Raw genomic sequence first — 17,852 nt, forward strand, 5'->3', positions numbered from 1 at the left:
CTAAGCGCGTCTAAGCGCATCTAAGCGCTCCTAAGCGCTCCTAAGCGTTCCTAAGCGCATCTATGCGAAAGCCACGCGAGCTGGCGAGACGATTCCCACCCGTCGCATCCTACTTTATAGATCGGCACCCCACAGAAGTCGGCAGTCACGCAAATGTCACTATAAGTCACGATATGTCACATAGGCCGATTTCAAAGACCGGCAGTCAAGCAAGAATTCGGCGTGAATATTCAAATATTTGAACGAGTATTAACTAGTAGATATATCTAAGTATGAGGGCAACTGTAGTTATAAAATTGAGTGGATGTGTAGGAAGACCATGTACATTAATATTGTATGGATGCTGCACCAGTCAGCAACAGTTTCCTCCTGTGCAGCAGATAATAATTGCTGACTCTCGTGGGCATGCCGACGAGGCTCCTGCACTCCCAAACGTCGATTACTCAGTGTCTGGCATGATACTAGTGTCTGACAAAGCTCGCAGCTTTCCTCGTCTACCGCCGCTAGATCTGCGAATGCACTGCACCCAACACCAGTCGGCACTTCCAAAGTTGGTGTATGCAGTTTGAAACTCCATCACGGCACATATCAGCAGGTGACATTTCTGCGTGACTTCGGCACATTCAACTATCTCATTCAATTCTTCTTCAATCATGGTCGTTCGACCTCGTAATTAGTTGTATTAGCGAGAGAATAATAAATATGTTGAGAATTTTGTGTTGAAGTAGCTAGAAATACGAGTTTTGTGAAAGTGCCGACTTCTGTGGGGTGCCGATTGCAGTGGAAGGGATAGTAGCAGTAGTCCGCCTTCACCCTCAAAGCAGTAGGTAGGAGCCTGGACTCAGTGTAGCGCTCGAGAATGTGGATGAAATATCCAGCACATAATGCTATTTTTTGACGCACGAGTTAAGATGAGAGATGTCAACAGATGTTATTAATGAAATATCGAAAGACACTACAAGACAAGAAAACGAATGGAATGAAAATTATTGCCTATGTACTACTCACTATGCACTTGGACCTATCAACGGGCGAATGGGACGCACAAAAGAGGAACACTACGAAACGATCCCACCATGTACAGTTCTTGATATATTTCGTCTTGTTGCTAGCTTGTTCCGGCTGCTGAGCGATGTGTAACACCTGCACAGACATCTTCAGACACTAGCCATCGGCAACTCGCCGTAAACAAGACATACCTGGTTGTCTTGTTGCGCAGCAACTTCTACAACATGAGAACTGTGAATAGAGGAAGTACTAAGCCCTGGGCGTTGTTGGAGTTCGATTGGTTCGTCAGCATCGAGCTGTAAGGGATGGAAGAGTGGTGGAAGGCGGACTTGAAGCGTACGTGGACGCGACTCCCGGAAGGGTGCAAAAGCACTGCGGCGGTGATGCACAAGGGGATGAGGATGGAGAATGCTGCTAGCGGGGAACTGGGCGTATAAGTTACTACATGAACCAGCAAATTGAGATAGTGGTTACATACAGGATCACAGTCCTGCAAGTCATCAAGTAAGTCTGGTAGTTGAAAGGGGGCTGGATGTCGTGTAGCATCAGCCTAGAACATTGATGTCACAATCAATGTTAAGATCAAGAAAGGCAAAACGTACTAGTACATCCGAGAACGACTTCTGCTGATGGAATATTAGCATACTGTATTTTTGAAAAGCCTTGAGATACACACCTCCCTTTTGAGTCCAGATTGTTGTGCCTAAACCATCGTGAATGAGATAGCGAGTTGGAGTAAAGTTGGCACTCACAGGTATGGACAGGAGGTTTTCTAGGCCAGCGGCTTTGAGAATGGCGTGAATGTTCCACACGTACGCGTTTTCATCAGCGCAAGCCGTGGATAGCATCTTTCCATCGGCAGAAAAGGCTGCATACTCGACGTCCTGTTCGTGCTTGAGGGGTAGACCGATAGAGAGGTTAGTGTCCAAATTCCAGAGACGTGCTGTTCTGTCCCATGATGCACTCGCAAGAAGGCGGTCATTGCGAAATAAAGTGATGGCCTCAACAACCTGTTGGTGACCCTCCAGAACGGCGATCTCGTGCCATGTGGCAGTGTCAAATATCCTAAGCGAGCCATTCCCTGAGCCGGATATAAGCTTATTTTCATCCGAGGTCCAGGCCAAGCTCCAAACCGCGTATTCGTGTTTGACTGTTGAGAGCAGCTTGCCCGTTTTTGCATCCCAGATTTCGATTCCATCTTTGTTGTATCCTCCTGTCGCGATCTTTGTTGCCTTGGGTGAGTAGCTCACCACGTATACCGACTCGTGTCCCGTTTGGATTGGATTCAAACCCTGGACTATCAATGGTTTGCCACTCTCAATATCCCACACTCTTGCCGTCCCATCCGCGGATCCAATCACAACCTGCACACCATCTGGACTCCAGCATACCGAGTTGACATCTTCACTGGGCTCTTTCCATTTCGTGATGACCTTCCTTGTCTCAACGTCCCACAACCTCACTGTCCCGTCAAGATAGCTGCTGGCAATAGTGCTGCCGTTTGGAGACAATGCCATGCTCCATACTCCTATTTCATCCCCCTCATCCCGCCAATCTTCGCCTATTTGTGTACAGTTCTCTAGGTCCCATAATCGAAGTGAGCCATCTCTCGAACATGTGATGATGCTCTGCCCACCGGGCAGGTGCGCAACGCCTCGGACCAGCTTTGTATGACCTCGCATTGTCTTTTGTGTTCTTATCATCGATGCCCTTTTGATCTTAGCAGCCGTGGAAGACATGGTCGGCGCACGGGGGTTATCAACTAAGGACAATTTGGACTATACGTGCGAAAGCAACTTGTTGGGGTCTTCAAGCAGCTTGTCGTTGTCTTTCAGGCAACAAGATCGTCGGTGAGCCAATAAGTCTATATGATTTCTCCTGAGTGAGTGTTAATTGACGTGCATAAGGCATTCCTCACGAGAGGGTTGGACACAGAGACAGACTTCGGGACGTCGTCCGCAGCAGGTTTTCGATGCTGGTTCTCCAAAGTTTGCAAGAAGCCTCTACGAGGATCCTTGATACCATTCAGCACGTATTCCTTTTTCACCCAGAATGTAACTTACAACAAGCCCCACTTAGAACAACTAGACACGGACTCAATCTACGCAAGATCGAGATGGAGGGCTGGTAGTTAAGACAATGGACTTGCAGCGGGCATTTAATTTTGGGGCGAGAGATCTGCACAAGTATTTGTTGATGTCTTCTACTGATGTGCATATTCCGCGTTATCCTCGTGTTCTCATCACAAACGAATCACCCCGGGCCACGACTTAGCCACGTGCGTCCCTTCGCACCTGTTTTTCCCTTGGATCCTTGATGATCCGATTCATCTCCGCTCTCCGCATACGCGGTTTCTTCCAGCTGTCGGATAAGTAAATGTTAATCATGTAACGACGAGCATCAGATTCTCCGGGCGAGCATTTGTGCTTGCCCCATGTCTGCCATCGCAGAACATCACTGAGCTCTTTCTTTTTCACACTTCACTACTCCCTTTAGACCAATACATGCCGCTCTTCCCGCCTTTCAACATATTCAAAGCTATTTCCCGTGTAGAGATTTACGAGGCCTACCGCCCGCCGTCTTTTCTTGGACGATCGACGATTAGGGCTGGAGAATGTTACGTGCTACGTGCTTCTAACTGAATGTTTACCATTGCTCCCTAGTCCCATCCCTTGTGTCGTAACGCACCTTAACATATTTGTTTCAACGAAGATTTGTTCACGAACGTCCTAGCTGCACCCAAACATCCATTGTAATTTTCTACAAAGGTGTGTTCTATTTATATCCACAGTCAATGGTATTTGCTACGCAGACAAATCTCCCGAGTAGAGGACACCGGAGATATATTGTTTTCACAAAGTCCAAGAGGATGTGTCGTTGGTGGGCAGAAAGTCAAGAGCGTGATGAAAAAACACGGAGGCGGATGTGATACGATACCTCGACACAGAGATGGAAATGAAGTCCGAGGCAAGGTGCGTGAATGCTCCATTTAAAAGAAATGCGCTTCTTATATTCTCATTCGCAGGCTGCTCAACAAATCGTGGAAACAAATATCGGGTTCAGAATGCTTGCTTCTACGAGGTAGCGATGCGTCGACTGTGACTGATACCCCTTTGACAGCCATCATCAAGAATACGAAGCACACCATATCTTGCGAGCTCAGAAACCATGGAACAATGCGCTTGATCGTATGTTCAAGTCTTTCTAGAATCGGTATGTCCTCGCTTGGCTCCAACGGCTGTGGCGTTTGAAGGGTCTTCGGTCTTGCCTGGTTGTTTTATCCGAAGGGCAGAAAATTACAGACGTATGCTGACTCCCCATTATTTCTGGAATTGACCACCTGACATGCGCACATGGGAACGCCTCATTGAAGCTGCAGGGTCATTTCAGTCCCGGGTGTGAAACTGTCATATTATGGATATCTCTTGTTATCGTGCATTGATATTTTTCTTCGCCTGGTACTTATGACAGATTATTAGTATACGACAAACTTGTACAGCTGACTTCATCAGGGAAATGTAATTCACTACAGAGTGCTACAGAGCACTCTGTAGCACTCTGTAACACAATCCAATCCACTGATGTTACACGGTAATTACCGTGGATCGCCAGGTATTAGCATAGAAAGGAACTTCGGGATGAAATATGTTCAGGGTTCACTGAGCCGACGAAGGAAATTCGTAGAGATACACCTACAGATCCTAATCGCGATGTTAACTGAAACACATTCTAAATCCTGATATGTCGTTACTCTAACAATCCAAATACAACCTAAGCCTGGTTGGTTGCTGTGATTGTAGAGATGTCAACCGCAAGGTAGCCATTTAAGACGAGTTAGGCAAATCTGATGACGAATGCGAGCGACATCTGCCTGCATATGTTTCGAGCGTCGTGAACTTTGGGAGATGACAGATAGAGCGGGGAACATGAGCACGGCAATAAATTGATTAGCACTTCTTGGCACTAGGCGTTTGGTGTGTTCGCGCGATCCCTTAACAGACGGGTTAGCGACTTAGTATGGAATCATGAATGAATATTAACTGGTGTTGATATAGTAGCAAAAGCTACATCACACTACACTCAATAAAAATATTGACTACGTGCTGTGATGAGTCTCGTCAGTGCCAGGACTGCCATTGTTACCAGGAGACACGCAGCAAATAAACAACACCATGCGAACCCACGGTTTTGGTTCTTGATGCGCCTGGCCATTTCACGAGCAGTGTCAGGCTGACGAGCAACAAATATGACCTGCACAGAAAACATTGGACCCAGCAATTACAACAGGCAAGAAAGACGCACCTCCCTGTCCCGCATTGTAGCAACATCGACAACATGAGGACTGCAATAAGAAGAGATAATTGGCCCAGGGCAATTCTGGAGTTCGATTGCTTCATCGACGTTGAGTGGAGAGCGGAAGAGTGCTGATAGGTAACCTATTGGTGCACCTGGACGTGGCCCCGAAGGCATTTGGGATTACTGAGGTTCGGTTGCTTCGTCGGCGTGAAGTCAAGAGCGGGGAAAAAGTGAGGACAGATGACCGAGGAGCACCTGTGGATTTAATCGCGAAAGCATCAGTTCGGATATATCATCAGTGCCAGTATTTGACGGAGAGCGAAAGATTGAGGATAAGCGATTGAGGAACGTGACTCCAAAGGCAATAGAGGTTGCTGAGTTTCGAGCGCTTGATTAGGTCGAGAACGGCGAAGGAGGGAGGCAAAGCGACCAAGTAGTGCAGAAAACTTGATATGGGTACCAGGTGTTGCGGAGGACTAAGTGGATAATAGTCAGGACTAGAACTAATTAGCAGAAATATTAATGATACACGTGAGTATCGGCTTGCATATCATCAAAAAAACCTGGTGAGAGTTCACCTGCGTCACCGAACTGGCCGAAACCTCGCGTAGCATCAGCCTGGAATGTCGACATTGTTATCATGATTGACGAGGTTGATAAATACGCCACGTACCTCCAAAAACGACTTGTCTTGTATGTCTTGCGACGAATCGGAGGGGGAAATGTGCTCTATGCTTGAAGAGCTAGATGATCTGTACAGCTTCTATTTAGGTTCAACTTTTGGTGCCTAATTAACAGCAAATGATATCAGAATTGTGAGTGAGACGGTGGTTGACATGTCAATACTCACATCAAGTATGGACAGGAGGTCCTCCATGCCAGCTGTTTTGAAGATGGCTTGAACATCCCATACATACGCATTTTTATCAGCGCAACCCGTGGATAGTAGCTTTCCATCAGCGGAGAAGGCCACACATTTGACACGGTTTTCGTGTTGGATAGGTAAACCGACTTGGAGGTTTGTATCTAGATTCCAGAGCCGCGCTGTTTTATCCCATGATGTACTCGCAAGGAGGCGGTCATTTGGAAATAAAGTGATGGAGTAGACAAGATCTGTGTGACCTAGAGTGGCGATCTCCTGCCCTGTGGCAGTGTCGAATATCCTAATCGAGCCATCGGTTAATGCGGAGATAAGCTTCTTTTCGTCCAATGTCCAGGTCAAGCTCCAAACTGCCCAATCCACTTGGATTTCTGAGAGCAGCATGCCCGTCTCTGCACACCAGATATTGATTCCATGTTGGAATCCTCCTGTTGCAATCATTGTTGCATTGGGTAAGTAACTCACCGTGTTCACCGACTCATGTCCTGACTTGATTGGATTCAGATCCTGCAGAATTGTCAATGGTTCACTGCTCTTCACATCCCACACTCTTGCCGTCCCATCCTGGGATCCGCTCGCAACTTGCCCACCATCTGGACTCCAGCACACCGAGAGCACCAATTTAGTGTGCCCTTCCCACTTGACGACAACTTTCCCAGTCTCGACATCCCACAACCTCACTGTTCCGTCCATGCTTCCGCTGGCAACAGTCTTGCCATTCGGAGACAATGCCATAGTCTTTGCTCCTGCCTCATTCCCTTCATCTCGCCACTCGCCACCTATCTGTGCACCGCTCTCTAAGTCTCATAGTCGAAGTGAGCCGTCACCCGAACATGTGATGATGCCGGCAACGCTGGATACGTCCCAGGTATGGCCTCGCATCGTCTTGCGGGGGATTAATCTTGACGTTTCTTTCATCTTAGCAGGCCAAAAAAACATGTTGGACGTTCGGGATCTCACTACAGGGAATTGTGGCTTATATGTGAGAGTAGCAGCTCGTGGATCTTTGGATTAGAGGTTGTCTTGTGGGGGTATAAATTGCGGGTGAGTTAACTAGCCTATCTGCTTTCACCTGAGTCCATGTCAATATTGAAGGTGCCTGGAGGGATTGCTTACGAGAGGTCCTATCCAGGGGAATTCAATACTGACTCCACAGGACAGCTTCGGGACGATGTATCCAGGAGATATCCCTCAAGACCGGTCAATAAGTGGCCCTATCTTTTTCTTGCTCCAGCTTTTCCTACTTGAAACAACCAGAGTATCACCCACGGCAAAGCCCTACTTGGGACAATCTGACACAGATTCACTCCACGCAAGAACGGGAGGGGTGGGCTACCTGAGATCGTGATTTTTGCTTTGGGGTCGAGGTGGTTGCGCAAGTGTTGGTTTAAGTTACCTATCGAGTAATTCCGTACGTTCTCTTCATAGTGCTGCGCAAACGAAGCGCCACGTGCGTTTCCCTATCTCTATTCGGCCATATTGATGGTTCGATGCATCTCCGCTTTCTATGTGTTTTCTACCAGCTTGTCTATATTTGATCCTACTCAGAAGACATCGATATCACGGCATAGACGAGCTCTACCGAAGAGGTGTCTTTGTATAGCTCAGACGTCGTTGGGTTTGTCTTTTAGGGCTGGGCAAGTATTATCGCTCTATCACGCAACGAAGAGTATCATAGTCTTCGGGCAAACAGTAGATGCCATCAGATCAGCATCTCTTATTTTTGCTTGCCCCATGCTCGCCAACGCTGGGTAGCTATTTCTTTTTCACATCCAGAAAGGTGTCGGCTAAACCGGAGAGGTGAAGGAAGACACGATGCTTTCCCAGATCCGCGAATATCTTGTCTCCTCTCCGAGAGAGAGGTGCACGAACCACTAACCACATAGTTCACCCCACGGCTCATACACATCTTGGCAGAAGTTTTGACTAACTCTGGGCAGGACAGATCAGGTCGGGAGTGCGAAGGGTCTTGGTTTGTAGTCAGTAGTCCTGCTGAGTGTGGTAGTCGGTCCTCGATAGCCGCAGCCTCCCATCATGGAGGTTTGGCCTTGGGTCCCCCCTGCTCCACCACGAGTCTGCTCATCGTCCTTGTCAAAGATATTTTACAACAGATGTGCCCGTAGACAGTACTTTATCTACCTACCGGATATTATAGGTAGCAATGAGCTGAAACTGAAAGAATGTCCATAAAATTACAAGAGAGATGAAGACAAATAGATAAACTGAGGGAATAAATCAAGTACGGCACGCTATACATTTGCTTCCGCCAGCTTCGCCAAAACAGAATACGACTCACTGACACTGTCCTGCTCTGACTTAGCTGCTTGTGCCACGTCGGTTCCTTCTGCCGGGATCGATGTAGTCTCTGCGAATGCTAGAGTCGTAGGTGCTGCTGGAGCATTTCGGGTCGACCAGTCATGTGTAACTGCCCTCCCTCGTGCCACACGTATGATAATGAATAATTGCGTGATGCCCTGTGTTTTTAAAAAAAAGAAGCTAGCACCGGAGACACGAATAGCTCAGGTTTCTGCCTGCTTACCTGAACTTGGTTAATAGACAAGAAACATAGCGTGGAGAGAGAGTTTGAATGCACAGCAAATGCAACTATGTAGATGATGACAAAGATAGTGTATGCCATGGCGGATTCAACGACCATGAGGATGATGGTATCATAGGTGCCAGAATCATATTCATCCAACGCTGTCTTCATCAGGCCCCGTATGGAGAGCAAACGCTTCGCCACGAGAATGGTATAAAGCATGGTGTGCGCCACTTGGAAGGCGAGGTATGCAAGTGTGGCGTTGATATGGTAAAATACAGCCCCGGTACCTGCCTGGACCAAGACGACGATGGCTACCCCTGCTCAAGAAGTCAGTAACCACTACCGTTTGGTACATAATACAACTGCACCAATCATGCCAGTATAGAGGGCGACCATGGGGACCATCACGTATCTCTCCCAATTCCATATCACGAAACATCGGTAAAGCTGAGTATTTCAAGCATCAGGCTTGCACATACGGCAAACTATTCAGCTCACAAGCAGTGCTTGCATCAACCACTCCCCGACATAACCACTAGATGAAACCGTCAATGCTGTGTGTAGATGGATAGCCAAAGGTGCTTACCAGAATATAGCCATAAAGTTGATGCGGTAATGCATTGGGTTCTCAATCAATGCAATGGGGCCACCAGGTGCATCACGAAGGTCTATCCAAATCATCTCCGTATATTTTGTAGTGCCAGCAAAGCATACCGTCCCAAGCGCGAACGTGATGAGAGTGTAACAAAGAAGCGTGCGACGATTATTTGCAATTTTCTGCCCATTTCGGGGACGTTGCATGAGAGCGATCACCGCTTGTACAGTAAGGAGAAGGTATGCACCTATTATGGTACAGGGGTCAACCGCCGAATCATCGTGTGTGGGCCGAAAACGCACCGTAAGATATACCCCCCAAAATCACTCCAATAAGACGAGACCGTTCAAGCGGCAAATCTGTCTGTGGTGTATAGGACGACATGACCCAAAATTTGGGAAGATCTGAGGAGATGTTGGGAAGAGGCGTCCTAATATCTGGCACTGGCAGGGGTGAGAATAACAAGCAGGGTGAATAGCTCAAGAGAAGAAGAAGCAGTCACATATGATAGAGTCTCAGAATAGAGTTTTCGCCCAGGGAAAGAATGCATCGAGTGAGGACACACCGCAACACCGGTACTAAGTAGAAACCCTTTTACGTGAAGTGGTCAAGATGAAAGATGGCTGATATATTAATCATCACATTGCAACGTGCCGTGAAGACCTTGACGTGGGATTGAGCGAGAGAATGTACTAACCTCGAGCGTAGCTTCAGGCGCTGAATTGAATACAGGTTTCAAACTTCTCATAGCTTGGCTAAATTATGAATTAACTGCTCGTCATGCTGAACCGTAATGACTTGTGCATGCATACCTTCATTAGATACTGCTGGTTCCTTTTTCGGGACTCGCCTCATGCACATTACAGTATTCAAGCACACTCACCCAGGTGACCCTGTTAAGTACGTACTCGTACCCAAACAGGAACGAGTGACATCATTTTCATCTAGTTACAACATCAGTAATTATTGCAGTTTCGCACAAAGGCCACAAAGGTTGTTCAAAAGCGCTCACTTTGCCCCATACTGGACAAACTGACTTCGCCCCACAAACTTTGATTTTGGCTTACCTGTGTCGGTGACTTTGGTTTTTTTGTCCTGGCCGCTCCATTTCAAGTTGCCAAATAAGGCATCAAACTACATAGCTGCATAAGACCGTTGTAAGCGTCACAATAATCCTCTCCAGACGAGACGACTCGGAGAGAGGCTGTAGATGTCACCTAAATGCATACTGGCCCCCAGCTTGAACAGTCCTTCCTCCGAATTCTCGGTAGCTCGCAGCTCACCTACGGCAGCACACCTGGCGAGCACCTTGTCCCCTAGGAGTGTCAGAATGGTAAGACCATAGACTGGCTTAACGTACATAACATATATATTCAAGTTTTACTATAAGTTGTGACGCACAAATGACTACAAGGCAAAGTTACAGCTGAAGTCAAGTCCAAAGTCGAAGTCGAAGTTCACTACCATACCTTCCATATTTGGTAAGATCAAGGTCAAAATCCAGTTCTTTGTTCAAAAAGTTATGAATTTTGTCCAAGACGGTCTCCGATTTGACCCTGACAGCCGAGAATCTTAGTGACGTGCAGGGCCGGGCCTAAGACTCACAAGCCCTGAGGCCAAGTCGGGCTACAGCCGGATCTCAGACCATGCGCAGTCCAAGTCACTTCGGGAGGACACTTACTTGGTAAGTTACTTCATTCATGTGTCGGCAGTACAGGGTCATCCCCTCGATGTACGCGCAATGATGGCCAGGCTTACCACCGCCAATCATTGACTCGGGCGATCCAACTGACATTGTGCCGGAGATTGGCGCTGATTGGTCTTTGCGGGTGGAATATCGCTGAATCTGTGTAGATGGGAGTTAGTTAGTGAAGATAGAGTCTTTGCCCTGTTCCACTTAAGCATGCATCGTTGTGTATAGACCATGAGAGTGAATCTATTTGCTGTTCGAGTCCATGGTCATAGCATTCACGTAGTCGCTCATATGTCATGCTTTCAAGTCAATTTCACATTACTATGAAGTATCAGTATGCATTGCGCAAGGAACATTGAAATTTATGCAGAAGCAGCCGCACCGACCGATCCCGAACTACATACTGTGCAATCAAGTCACTCAACCACGGCACGAAAGCTAAAGTAGGAGCATAACTCAGTCTCACGACTGCACTGCTCTGGCTGCTACCTCATGTGTATTTGGCGGGATCACCTCATACTCACATCCAATACACATTTCATTGAACGCCAACAATCATGGTCGTGTTTGCAAGACTAAGTGTTCTATGCCACATGCACCGACAGCAATAGATGCTGTCAAATCAACTATAACAGTGAGGAAGGAGAAATGCATTATTGTGCGATATGACGAATCTGCCAGGGTTATCTCGGATCATAACTGAGGATGGGGTGGACAGAGTAGAAGACGGCTTACTTCTATATCCTGAATATAGTAACAGAGAACTCAGGAGTTCCGATCAGTGGGGAAGAATGGTTTTCGCTGTTAAACGGCATGAATCTAGGCAGAACATGCAGGCTACAAGCTATGTACCTCGTGATTAGTGATGACTTGGCTGGGATCGAAAACTGTATGTCAGCGAACAGATGATGCAACGTCCCAGTCGAGGTGCAGTTTGAAATTGTAAGACTTTATCCTGAACAGAATCACCGTCTTCGATTGGGTAATGAGCAAGCTCTCGTACGAAAAACGTAGTTAGAGCCACTCGAATGTCGTATGAACGAGTTAGCACGTGGATTGTTCTGTGTTCTTCAATGCATGACCCAGGGGTTTGGCGAGAATCTTGGTTAGATGAATGAGAGTCGCTACCGGATTCCAGAAATTAATAGAGCGTCAAGAATTTACCCGACGTACTGGTAACCTTGCCCGTGGATGATTCATTGAGATGTCAATGGCGGTATATATAGAGTTCTTAGGTCTTGCGCCAGTGTTCCAGAAAGTCGATAGTCGCGCGGAGATTGGAGTAACCGTGCAACAAGTAATCGCCGACCAAAACCTCAAACACCGTTAGTCCGAGAATCAGCTGCAGATGTCGTTCAGTGTTTTGTACGTGTCTAAAATGATGTCAGTTGATCTTCCAGTCTCCTGCAGGCTATATAAACAATCCTCGCTGACCGGTGCATGCTATCACTTTTGGATGTGATACGTCCATGGTCGGTAATCTGGCCACTCTGGGGCCACCATTCCCTATGCCCCGCATCGTGTTGTGGGGCGTAGTCCATGCTAGATACCACTCACCAGCTGTGTAAACTTGACAGACGAATTAGGATGCGAGAGGTTAATGATCGTTATTGATGGTATAGCGAAATATACATTACAACGAGATAACAAAACAGAGGAACGGAACTAGACATCGAGATTGTCCATATGCTGCGTTCATCAATGGCTACTATCGGTGGAAGGAGATGCACAGCAAAGGAACAACACAACACGAGCCCACCATGCGGGGTTCTTGATGCGTTTCGCCTTGTCGCTAGCTCGTTCCGGTTGCCGAGCAGTATACAGTGCCTGTAGAGAGAACTTGAGGCCAGCCATTGAGAACACCCCCAACAAGACATACCTTCTTGTCATCTAGTGCAGGAACTTCGACAACAGGAGGACTGCGACGAGAGGAGGTACTGGGCCCTGGGCGTTGCTGGGATTCGATTGGTTCATCAGCACTGGGATTGGAACGGCGGAAGAGTTGAGGAAGGTGAGCGAGGAGAGCACGTGGACGCGATCCCCAGGACAGTGCAAAAGTACGGCGGGGGTGAGTTAGAGAGGGATCAGGATGGAGACGGCTGATAGCGGATGACTAACAATATAGAAGTCAGAAAGCAGGGCAAATTGAGATGGCAGTAACGCACAGGATCACATCCTTGCACGTTATCGAAAAAGCCTGCTGGCACTTGACAGATGGGTGGATGTCGCGTAGCCTTAGCCTAGAATGTCCATGTCACATTCAATATCAAGGCCGGAAAAAGGTACAACGTACGCCTGATAATTCCTTGTGCGGGTGGGACATGAGCGTGTTTCATTCTCGAAGAGCCATCAGATGATACATACCTTCTTTTTGAGTTTAGATTTTTGTGCCTAACTCAGCCATTGGGGATGAGATAGCGAGTGAGTCAAGTTGGTACTCACGTCAGGTACGGAGAGGAGGTCTTCTAGGCCAGATGTTTTGAGGATGGCTTGAATGTCCCACACGTACGCGGTTTTATCAGCACAACCTGTAGATAGCAGCTTTCCATTAGCGGACAAGGCTGCACACACGACGTCCTTTTCGTGTTGGAGAGGCGAACCGACTTGGAGGTTAGTGTCAAGATTCCAGAGCCGCGCTGTTTTATCCCATGATGTACTCGCAAGGAGGCGGTCATTCGGAAATATATGGTGGATCTTTGGTGACGGTTCGATTTGCCGTCATGCCGCGTACCTTTTTCATAGTCCGCTGTATTTATTGTTGTATATACAGAGCACACCTAACAATGGATGTCACAGCAGTCCGAGCACGTTGCCGAAACCTTCGTGCTCGCTGTGGGCATCAGCGAGTTCAACCAACCACTGCAGCAATTCATCACTTCGTGCTACCCATTGTCCAGCGTGACCTGATATTACGGTGCGAGTCAAATGTTCAACTTGCCACTGCACACTGAGTTGGAACCATCAAGGTCAATTATTCTACAACGCCATTACAGTTTACCCCCGCGACCACTGGCCTGGCTTCTAGTATGCTATGTGGCGAGGTCATGCAGGCATAGGGTCAGGCCTAATGAGTTTCCATATGCATATGGTGGGTGAGTGCGTCTGCGCATCCCTGTGAATCTGAAAATTGGGTGAATACATCACTGCCATAGATCGAAGTTCACTGACACGCACTACCAGAAGGACTCGTGGCGGAGTGCGTTTGGCACATTATTTGATGCCTTCAAGTCCGAGGATCTGACGGTATTTCCCTTGAACCTACCCTGCCACGCAACTGGTGAGTGCTTTTGTTGCCTACGTGCCGACCTTTGACCACGTGCTAGAATATATGCGGAGGCACCGTGCCGACGTATATTGACCCGAAGGCACAATACGGGTTGTACACTACTATGGAAGTGGGGATGCGGAATTGATCGACTGCCAGAAGGCCTCCGTCGTCGATTTCCTGCAATACCTTTTTGGCGAGACTGTTCTGGTTGTTGGCGAGTGAGGAGGCCAAGACAGCTTTTCAGCATGCCTACATCAATTTCTCGCATTGGGTGTCAAGCAACCTACGTTCGAGATGTCGAGGTAAGCCTCTAAATGTTGTCGAGCGATATTATTTACAAGATACCGCTGCCACAGTGCCGAAGAGTGGACTCTGCGACACTGGGTTCGCACAAGCGCGGTACAATGCTGCCATCTGCAGCCGCTCGTCGACAAGATGATTCCTATATATTTTGATGATCCCACCCTCGGCTCCGACGATCTCAAACGCGTATCTCAAATTTTCATGTCGGACAAAGCGGGGAAGAATCTCGACGCCCTCGTTTACTTTAAGGATACACATTCAAAATAGTGGTATATACAGAGCCTGGAGCCTAGTCTGCAGTGAAATATCAGCAACTTCGTGAATAGATGCTAGGAAATTGTACGAACCTTGCTCAGCTATGATGAAGGGCTGCAAATCAAACACTCGACAAAAGACGTTGCATTTATGAGTTGTTTTGAATGTGCGAAATGCCTCGGTGCAATTTCCTTCACCGAAGTTAGTCATGTAATCACTGTAACCAACTTAGCATTACTCAAAGACAAAGGGAATACAACGAACGGTCCTGTCATAACTTGACAGTCAGTGAGGAGGTCCCCAGAACCTGAATAGTTGGTTAGAGTGTGATGAATGTGAGTGCGCGAGAGATTACTACCTTGGAAATTAGACAGATACACGACTTCATTTGTGAGCTGATATTGCACGTGCTGGGCAAAGCATAGAAACAACCCTATTTTTTCCTCTTTGCCCCGTAGATGATGAGCAGGAGCAGCAGAATTGTTGTTAATATACTTGATAAACTTGCCCTCAATTCTTTCTTCTAATAGGTATGCTGCTCCAGCGCGGTCCGAAACGTCTTCAGGGATAGCAACTGCAGCATAGACGAGTCGGAGGCGAGGGATCTCGTTTGCAACAGTCTGCTTTACAGTCTGCGTCTGAAGCATTTCGTCAACAAAAATGTAGATGAGAGACATCAAACAGGTAGCCCAGTATAGGCAGTTGGCCTCATCGAGCGTCCTCCCAAGTTCATCTTCTTTGGAAAACCTTTGACGCTTGGAGTTCCCGTCACGTTTTCGGAAAAAGACACGCTTGGCTACGACGTGCATTGCTGTGAAAATGGAAGATTGCGAAGTTGATGGCCCAGGTGTAGCACTCAATGAAGTAGTATGCAAAAGAGCCGGATGGCATGTTTTGAAGCTTCCGGCAGTACCTATCATTGACTTTGCATTGGAGTCTATGGAGATTGAGACAAGGTCGAAAGGGGAGGACGTGACGTCGAGTGGAGTTGTGATGATGTCTTGAAACTTGACGGAGCGAATTTGGTACACTCGGAACGTGTTCGAGTTGTACTTGCCTGAATATGAATAAATCATGTATTAGTGAAATACCACGTTGAAATGCTGCAAAACCATACAAACGGCTGAAGCTTGTTTTCGGATGCTTCCCTGAGCTTTCATGGCAGCCTCGAGTTGTTGTTGACTGGGTAGGAAAAGCCGTGGAGTTGCAGGTAACAGGCTACTGATGCGACTGGGGAGATGTGTCTCTACTGCCAACATCGACATTGACATCGACAACAGAGATTGAGAGGTGGTAGACTGTTCTGGATCCTGCTCCGAGTCGTTAGTCTCAATGCCCTGCGTTTGGTAAGTAGTATTATGATCATTCTTTTCAAATTAACAATATAAATACATGTTCAATGCAGGAGTACAGTGAACATACCTCCTTAACACGTTTGTGGGCTCGGCTGCTAGTCGGGCTACTGGTAGTGTGACTGGGGCTGCGTGGCTTCTTCGGGTGTCGACTCTTCAATCCTTGTTAGTTAATTTGATGCAACATCATAGTAGGAATGGACGGACTGGTAACTCAGAGTGCGTAGTGTTGCTTGCCTCATCAGTTGCATAGACAGGTGGTGATGTGTGCAAATTTGTCTGTACGTCCTTCATCTCAGTGGCATCATCACAGTGCTAAAATCACTGCATTTAGCAAGACGTAAGTATTAATGACGAAGACCCACCAACTCATCAATTTGCTCCCTCCAGAGTTGGACACTTTCATACTGTGCGTGTGTCATAATGAGAAGAATAGCAACCTTTGTGCTGGCATAGAATTTTGGGACCAAATCTTTGGTTGTAGAGCAAAGGAAGAAATCATGAAGTACCACTGCGTCAGGATCATACAATGGCTGCCTCGGGTCAAAGAGAAGCATCATGGGTGATTTATGCATCTCGAGACTCTCAAGGGTGAGAGAATGTTTGCATGACCATTCTGTCCATGGTGACTGGAGATGCCGGATTATATCCAAGCGAAGTTCTGTTTGTGTGGTAGACAACGATACACGCATGTCTCGTTCGATGTTCTTCATGTTGAATCAGTAAAAGCAACAAGTGCGTCATATTACAAGCTAAGACCTACCCCAACGAGCAAAGTGCCTGACTTGCCTTCTGGCTTTAAGTGATGAAGGGCAGCTCGGATTGTGACAATTTGAACACGACTGGATGATGCTGCACGAAGCATCTTGCTACGGTATTGGTGGTGGAATTGATGGTTGGCTGTATAGCCATTTGAATGACATAGTGAGTTATCTTGGTACGCGTCAGAAATGCAACAATCAATTTGGAGTCATAAGTACACTTACAGGATGAAACTGGAGCAGGAGGTGGAAGCATTTGTCCTGGATTGCCAGGCATCTGTGGTGACCCAGAACTGAAGTGCTGGCTTGGGAACAATCATTCTGCAATCATGTCAGTGTGGATTTAACAAACAGAGACTATCAATGCTACTCACTGCCCCGTTGTGCTGCTGATGTAGCTTTAACAAGGGCCTCCCTCGATGCTCCCATGCTTGTAAAATCTGAGATAAATGGTGAAGCTGATAAGGGCTGCCAATACTAGGAAGTGAAGTTGAAATTCTTACCTATGCCTGAGTGCTGGTTATTACCCATACCATGCACAGCATTGTTTTGCGCCAGCTCCGCAGCTTTGCGATCAATATAATGTTTTGCACAGGGAGGACAGCATGCTCAACCTGAACCATCCTTGCTGCGAATATATTCAAAAGTCACTGACACATCAAATTGGACATTACAACGTTGACACAACCTTGGACCATATTCATTGACTGGAGTGAAGTCCATGTTAAGACTTCGGAGCAGCAGAAAAGACTTTGGAGCAGTGGAAAAGACTTTGGAGCAGCAGAGCCTTGGACTCGGGGATGATGGAACATCATTTTTCTGGCTCTATATACTGCCAGTTGGCATTTGCAGATCAGCCAATGAATTGAAGCATTGCAATGTTCCATTGAAGTGCACGG

The 17,852-nt window shown here is 47.2% G+C and overlaps 6 protein-coding genes across 6 annotated transcripts; all 6 read right to left on the reverse strand.

Moving 5' to 3' along the window:
- Window positions 1-8,550: 8,550 nt before the first annotated feature.
- BJ212DRAFT_1232799 (uncharacterized protein) lies at window positions 8,551-9,705 on the reverse strand (the record flags this gene model as incomplete). The annotated part of the gene is made up of 6 exons (XM_041329510.1): window positions 8,551-8,658; window positions 8,724-9,043; window positions 9,095-9,173; window positions 9,225-9,261; window positions 9,313-9,568; window positions 9,624-9,705. Coding segments are annotated over 6 exons (882 nt in total), but the record flags the coding sequence as incomplete, so codon positions are not given.
- Window positions 9,706-12,603: 2,898 nt separating this feature from the next.
- BJ212DRAFT_1401629 (uncharacterized protein) lies at window positions 12,604-13,107 on the reverse strand. Its single transcript, XM_041337335.1, has 2 exons — window positions 12,876-13,107; window positions 12,604-12,853 (listed from the first exon to the last, which is right to left on the reverse strand). The coding sequence occupies exons 1-2, from the start codon at window positions 12,902-12,904 to the stop codon at window positions 12,622-12,624; spliced, it is 261 nt and encodes an 86-aa protein (XP_041185767.1). The 5' UTR covers window positions 12,905-13,107; the 3' UTR covers window positions 12,604-12,621.
- Window positions 13,108-14,051: 944 nt separating this feature from the next.
- Window positions 14,052-14,594, reverse strand: BJ212DRAFT_146405 (uncharacterized protein). Its single transcript, XM_041338953.1, has one exon. The coding sequence runs from the start codon at window positions 14,548-14,550 to the stop codon at window positions 14,188-14,190; it is 363 nt and encodes a 120-aa protein (XP_041185768.1). The 5' UTR covers window positions 14,551-14,594; the 3' UTR covers window positions 14,052-14,187.
- Window positions 14,595-14,758: 164 nt separating this feature from the next.
- BJ212DRAFT_1401645 (uncharacterized protein) lies at window positions 14,759-15,186 on the reverse strand. The gene is made up of 2 exons (XM_041337336.1): window positions 14,933-15,186; window positions 14,759-14,867 (listed from the first exon to the last, which is right to left on the reverse strand). Exons 1-2 carry the CDS (start codon window positions 15,048-15,050, stop codon window positions 14,830-14,832), a joined length of 156 nt encoding a protein of 51 aa, XP_041185769.1. The 5' UTR covers window positions 15,051-15,186; the 3' UTR covers window positions 14,759-14,829.
- BJ212DRAFT_1401646 (uncharacterized protein) lies at window positions 14,759-16,703 on the reverse strand. The gene is made up of 7 exons (XM_041337337.1): window positions 16,558-16,703; window positions 16,400-16,507; window positions 16,263-16,346; window positions 15,958-16,207; window positions 15,199-15,897; window positions 14,933-15,147; window positions 14,759-14,879 (listed from the first exon to the last, which is right to left on the reverse strand). The coding sequence occupies exons 1-6, from the start codon at window positions 16,612-16,614 to the stop codon at window positions 15,047-15,049; spliced, it is 1,299 nt and encodes a 432-aa protein (XP_041185770.1). The 5' UTR covers window positions 16,615-16,703; the 3' UTR covers window positions 14,759-14,879; window positions 14,933-15,046.
- A 243-nt stretch (window positions 16,704-16,946) lies between these two features.
- BJ212DRAFT_1203433 (uncharacterized protein) lies at window positions 16,947-17,120 on the reverse strand (the record flags this gene model as incomplete). The annotated part of the gene is made up of 1 exon (XM_041329115.1): window positions 16,947-17,120. A coding segment is annotated over one exon (174 nt), but the record flags the coding sequence as incomplete, so codon positions are not given.
- Between the last annotated feature and the right edge of the window lie 732 nt (window positions 17,121-17,852).

Source organism: Suillus subaureus (assembly GCF_016647635.1).
Source record: "Suillus subaureus strain MN1 chromosome Unknown BJ212scaffold_134, whole genome shotgun sequence".
Lineage (NCBI taxonomy): Eukaryota > Fungi > Basidiomycota > Agaricomycetes > Boletales > Suillaceae > Suillus > Suillus subaureus.

Excerpts from the sequence above, each read along its gene's own strand:
- BJ212DRAFT_1401629 (XM_041337335.1), bottom strand. The coding sequence starts at position 12,904 with ATGACAAGAAGGTATGTCTTGTTGGGGGT.
- BJ212DRAFT_146405 (XM_041338953.1), bottom strand. The coding sequence starts at position 14,550 with ATGCGAGAAATTGATGTAGGCATGCTGAAAAGCTGTCTTGGCCTCCTC.
- BJ212DRAFT_1401645 (XM_041337336.1), bottom strand. The coding sequence starts at position 15,050 with ATGACTAACTTCGGTGAAGGAAATTGCACCGAGGCATTTCGCACATTC. Across the intron at positions 14,868-14,932 it reads CTTCATCATAGCTGAGCAAG|GCTCTGTATATACCACTATT; the intron begins GTTCGTACAATT and ends ACTAGGCTCCAG.
- BJ212DRAFT_1401646 (XM_041337337.1), bottom strand. The coding sequence starts at position 16,614 with ATGACACACGCACAGTATGAAAGTGTCCAACTCTGGAGGGAGCAAATT. Across the intron at positions 16,347-16,399 it reads CTACGCACTCTGAGTTACCA|AGTCGACACCCGAAGAAGCC; the intron begins GTCCGTCCATTC and ends CAAGGATTGAAG. Across the intron at positions 15,898-15,957 it reads AAAACAAGCTTCAGCCGTTT|GCAAGTACAACTCGAACACG; the intron begins GTATGGTTTTGC and ends ATTCATATTCAG.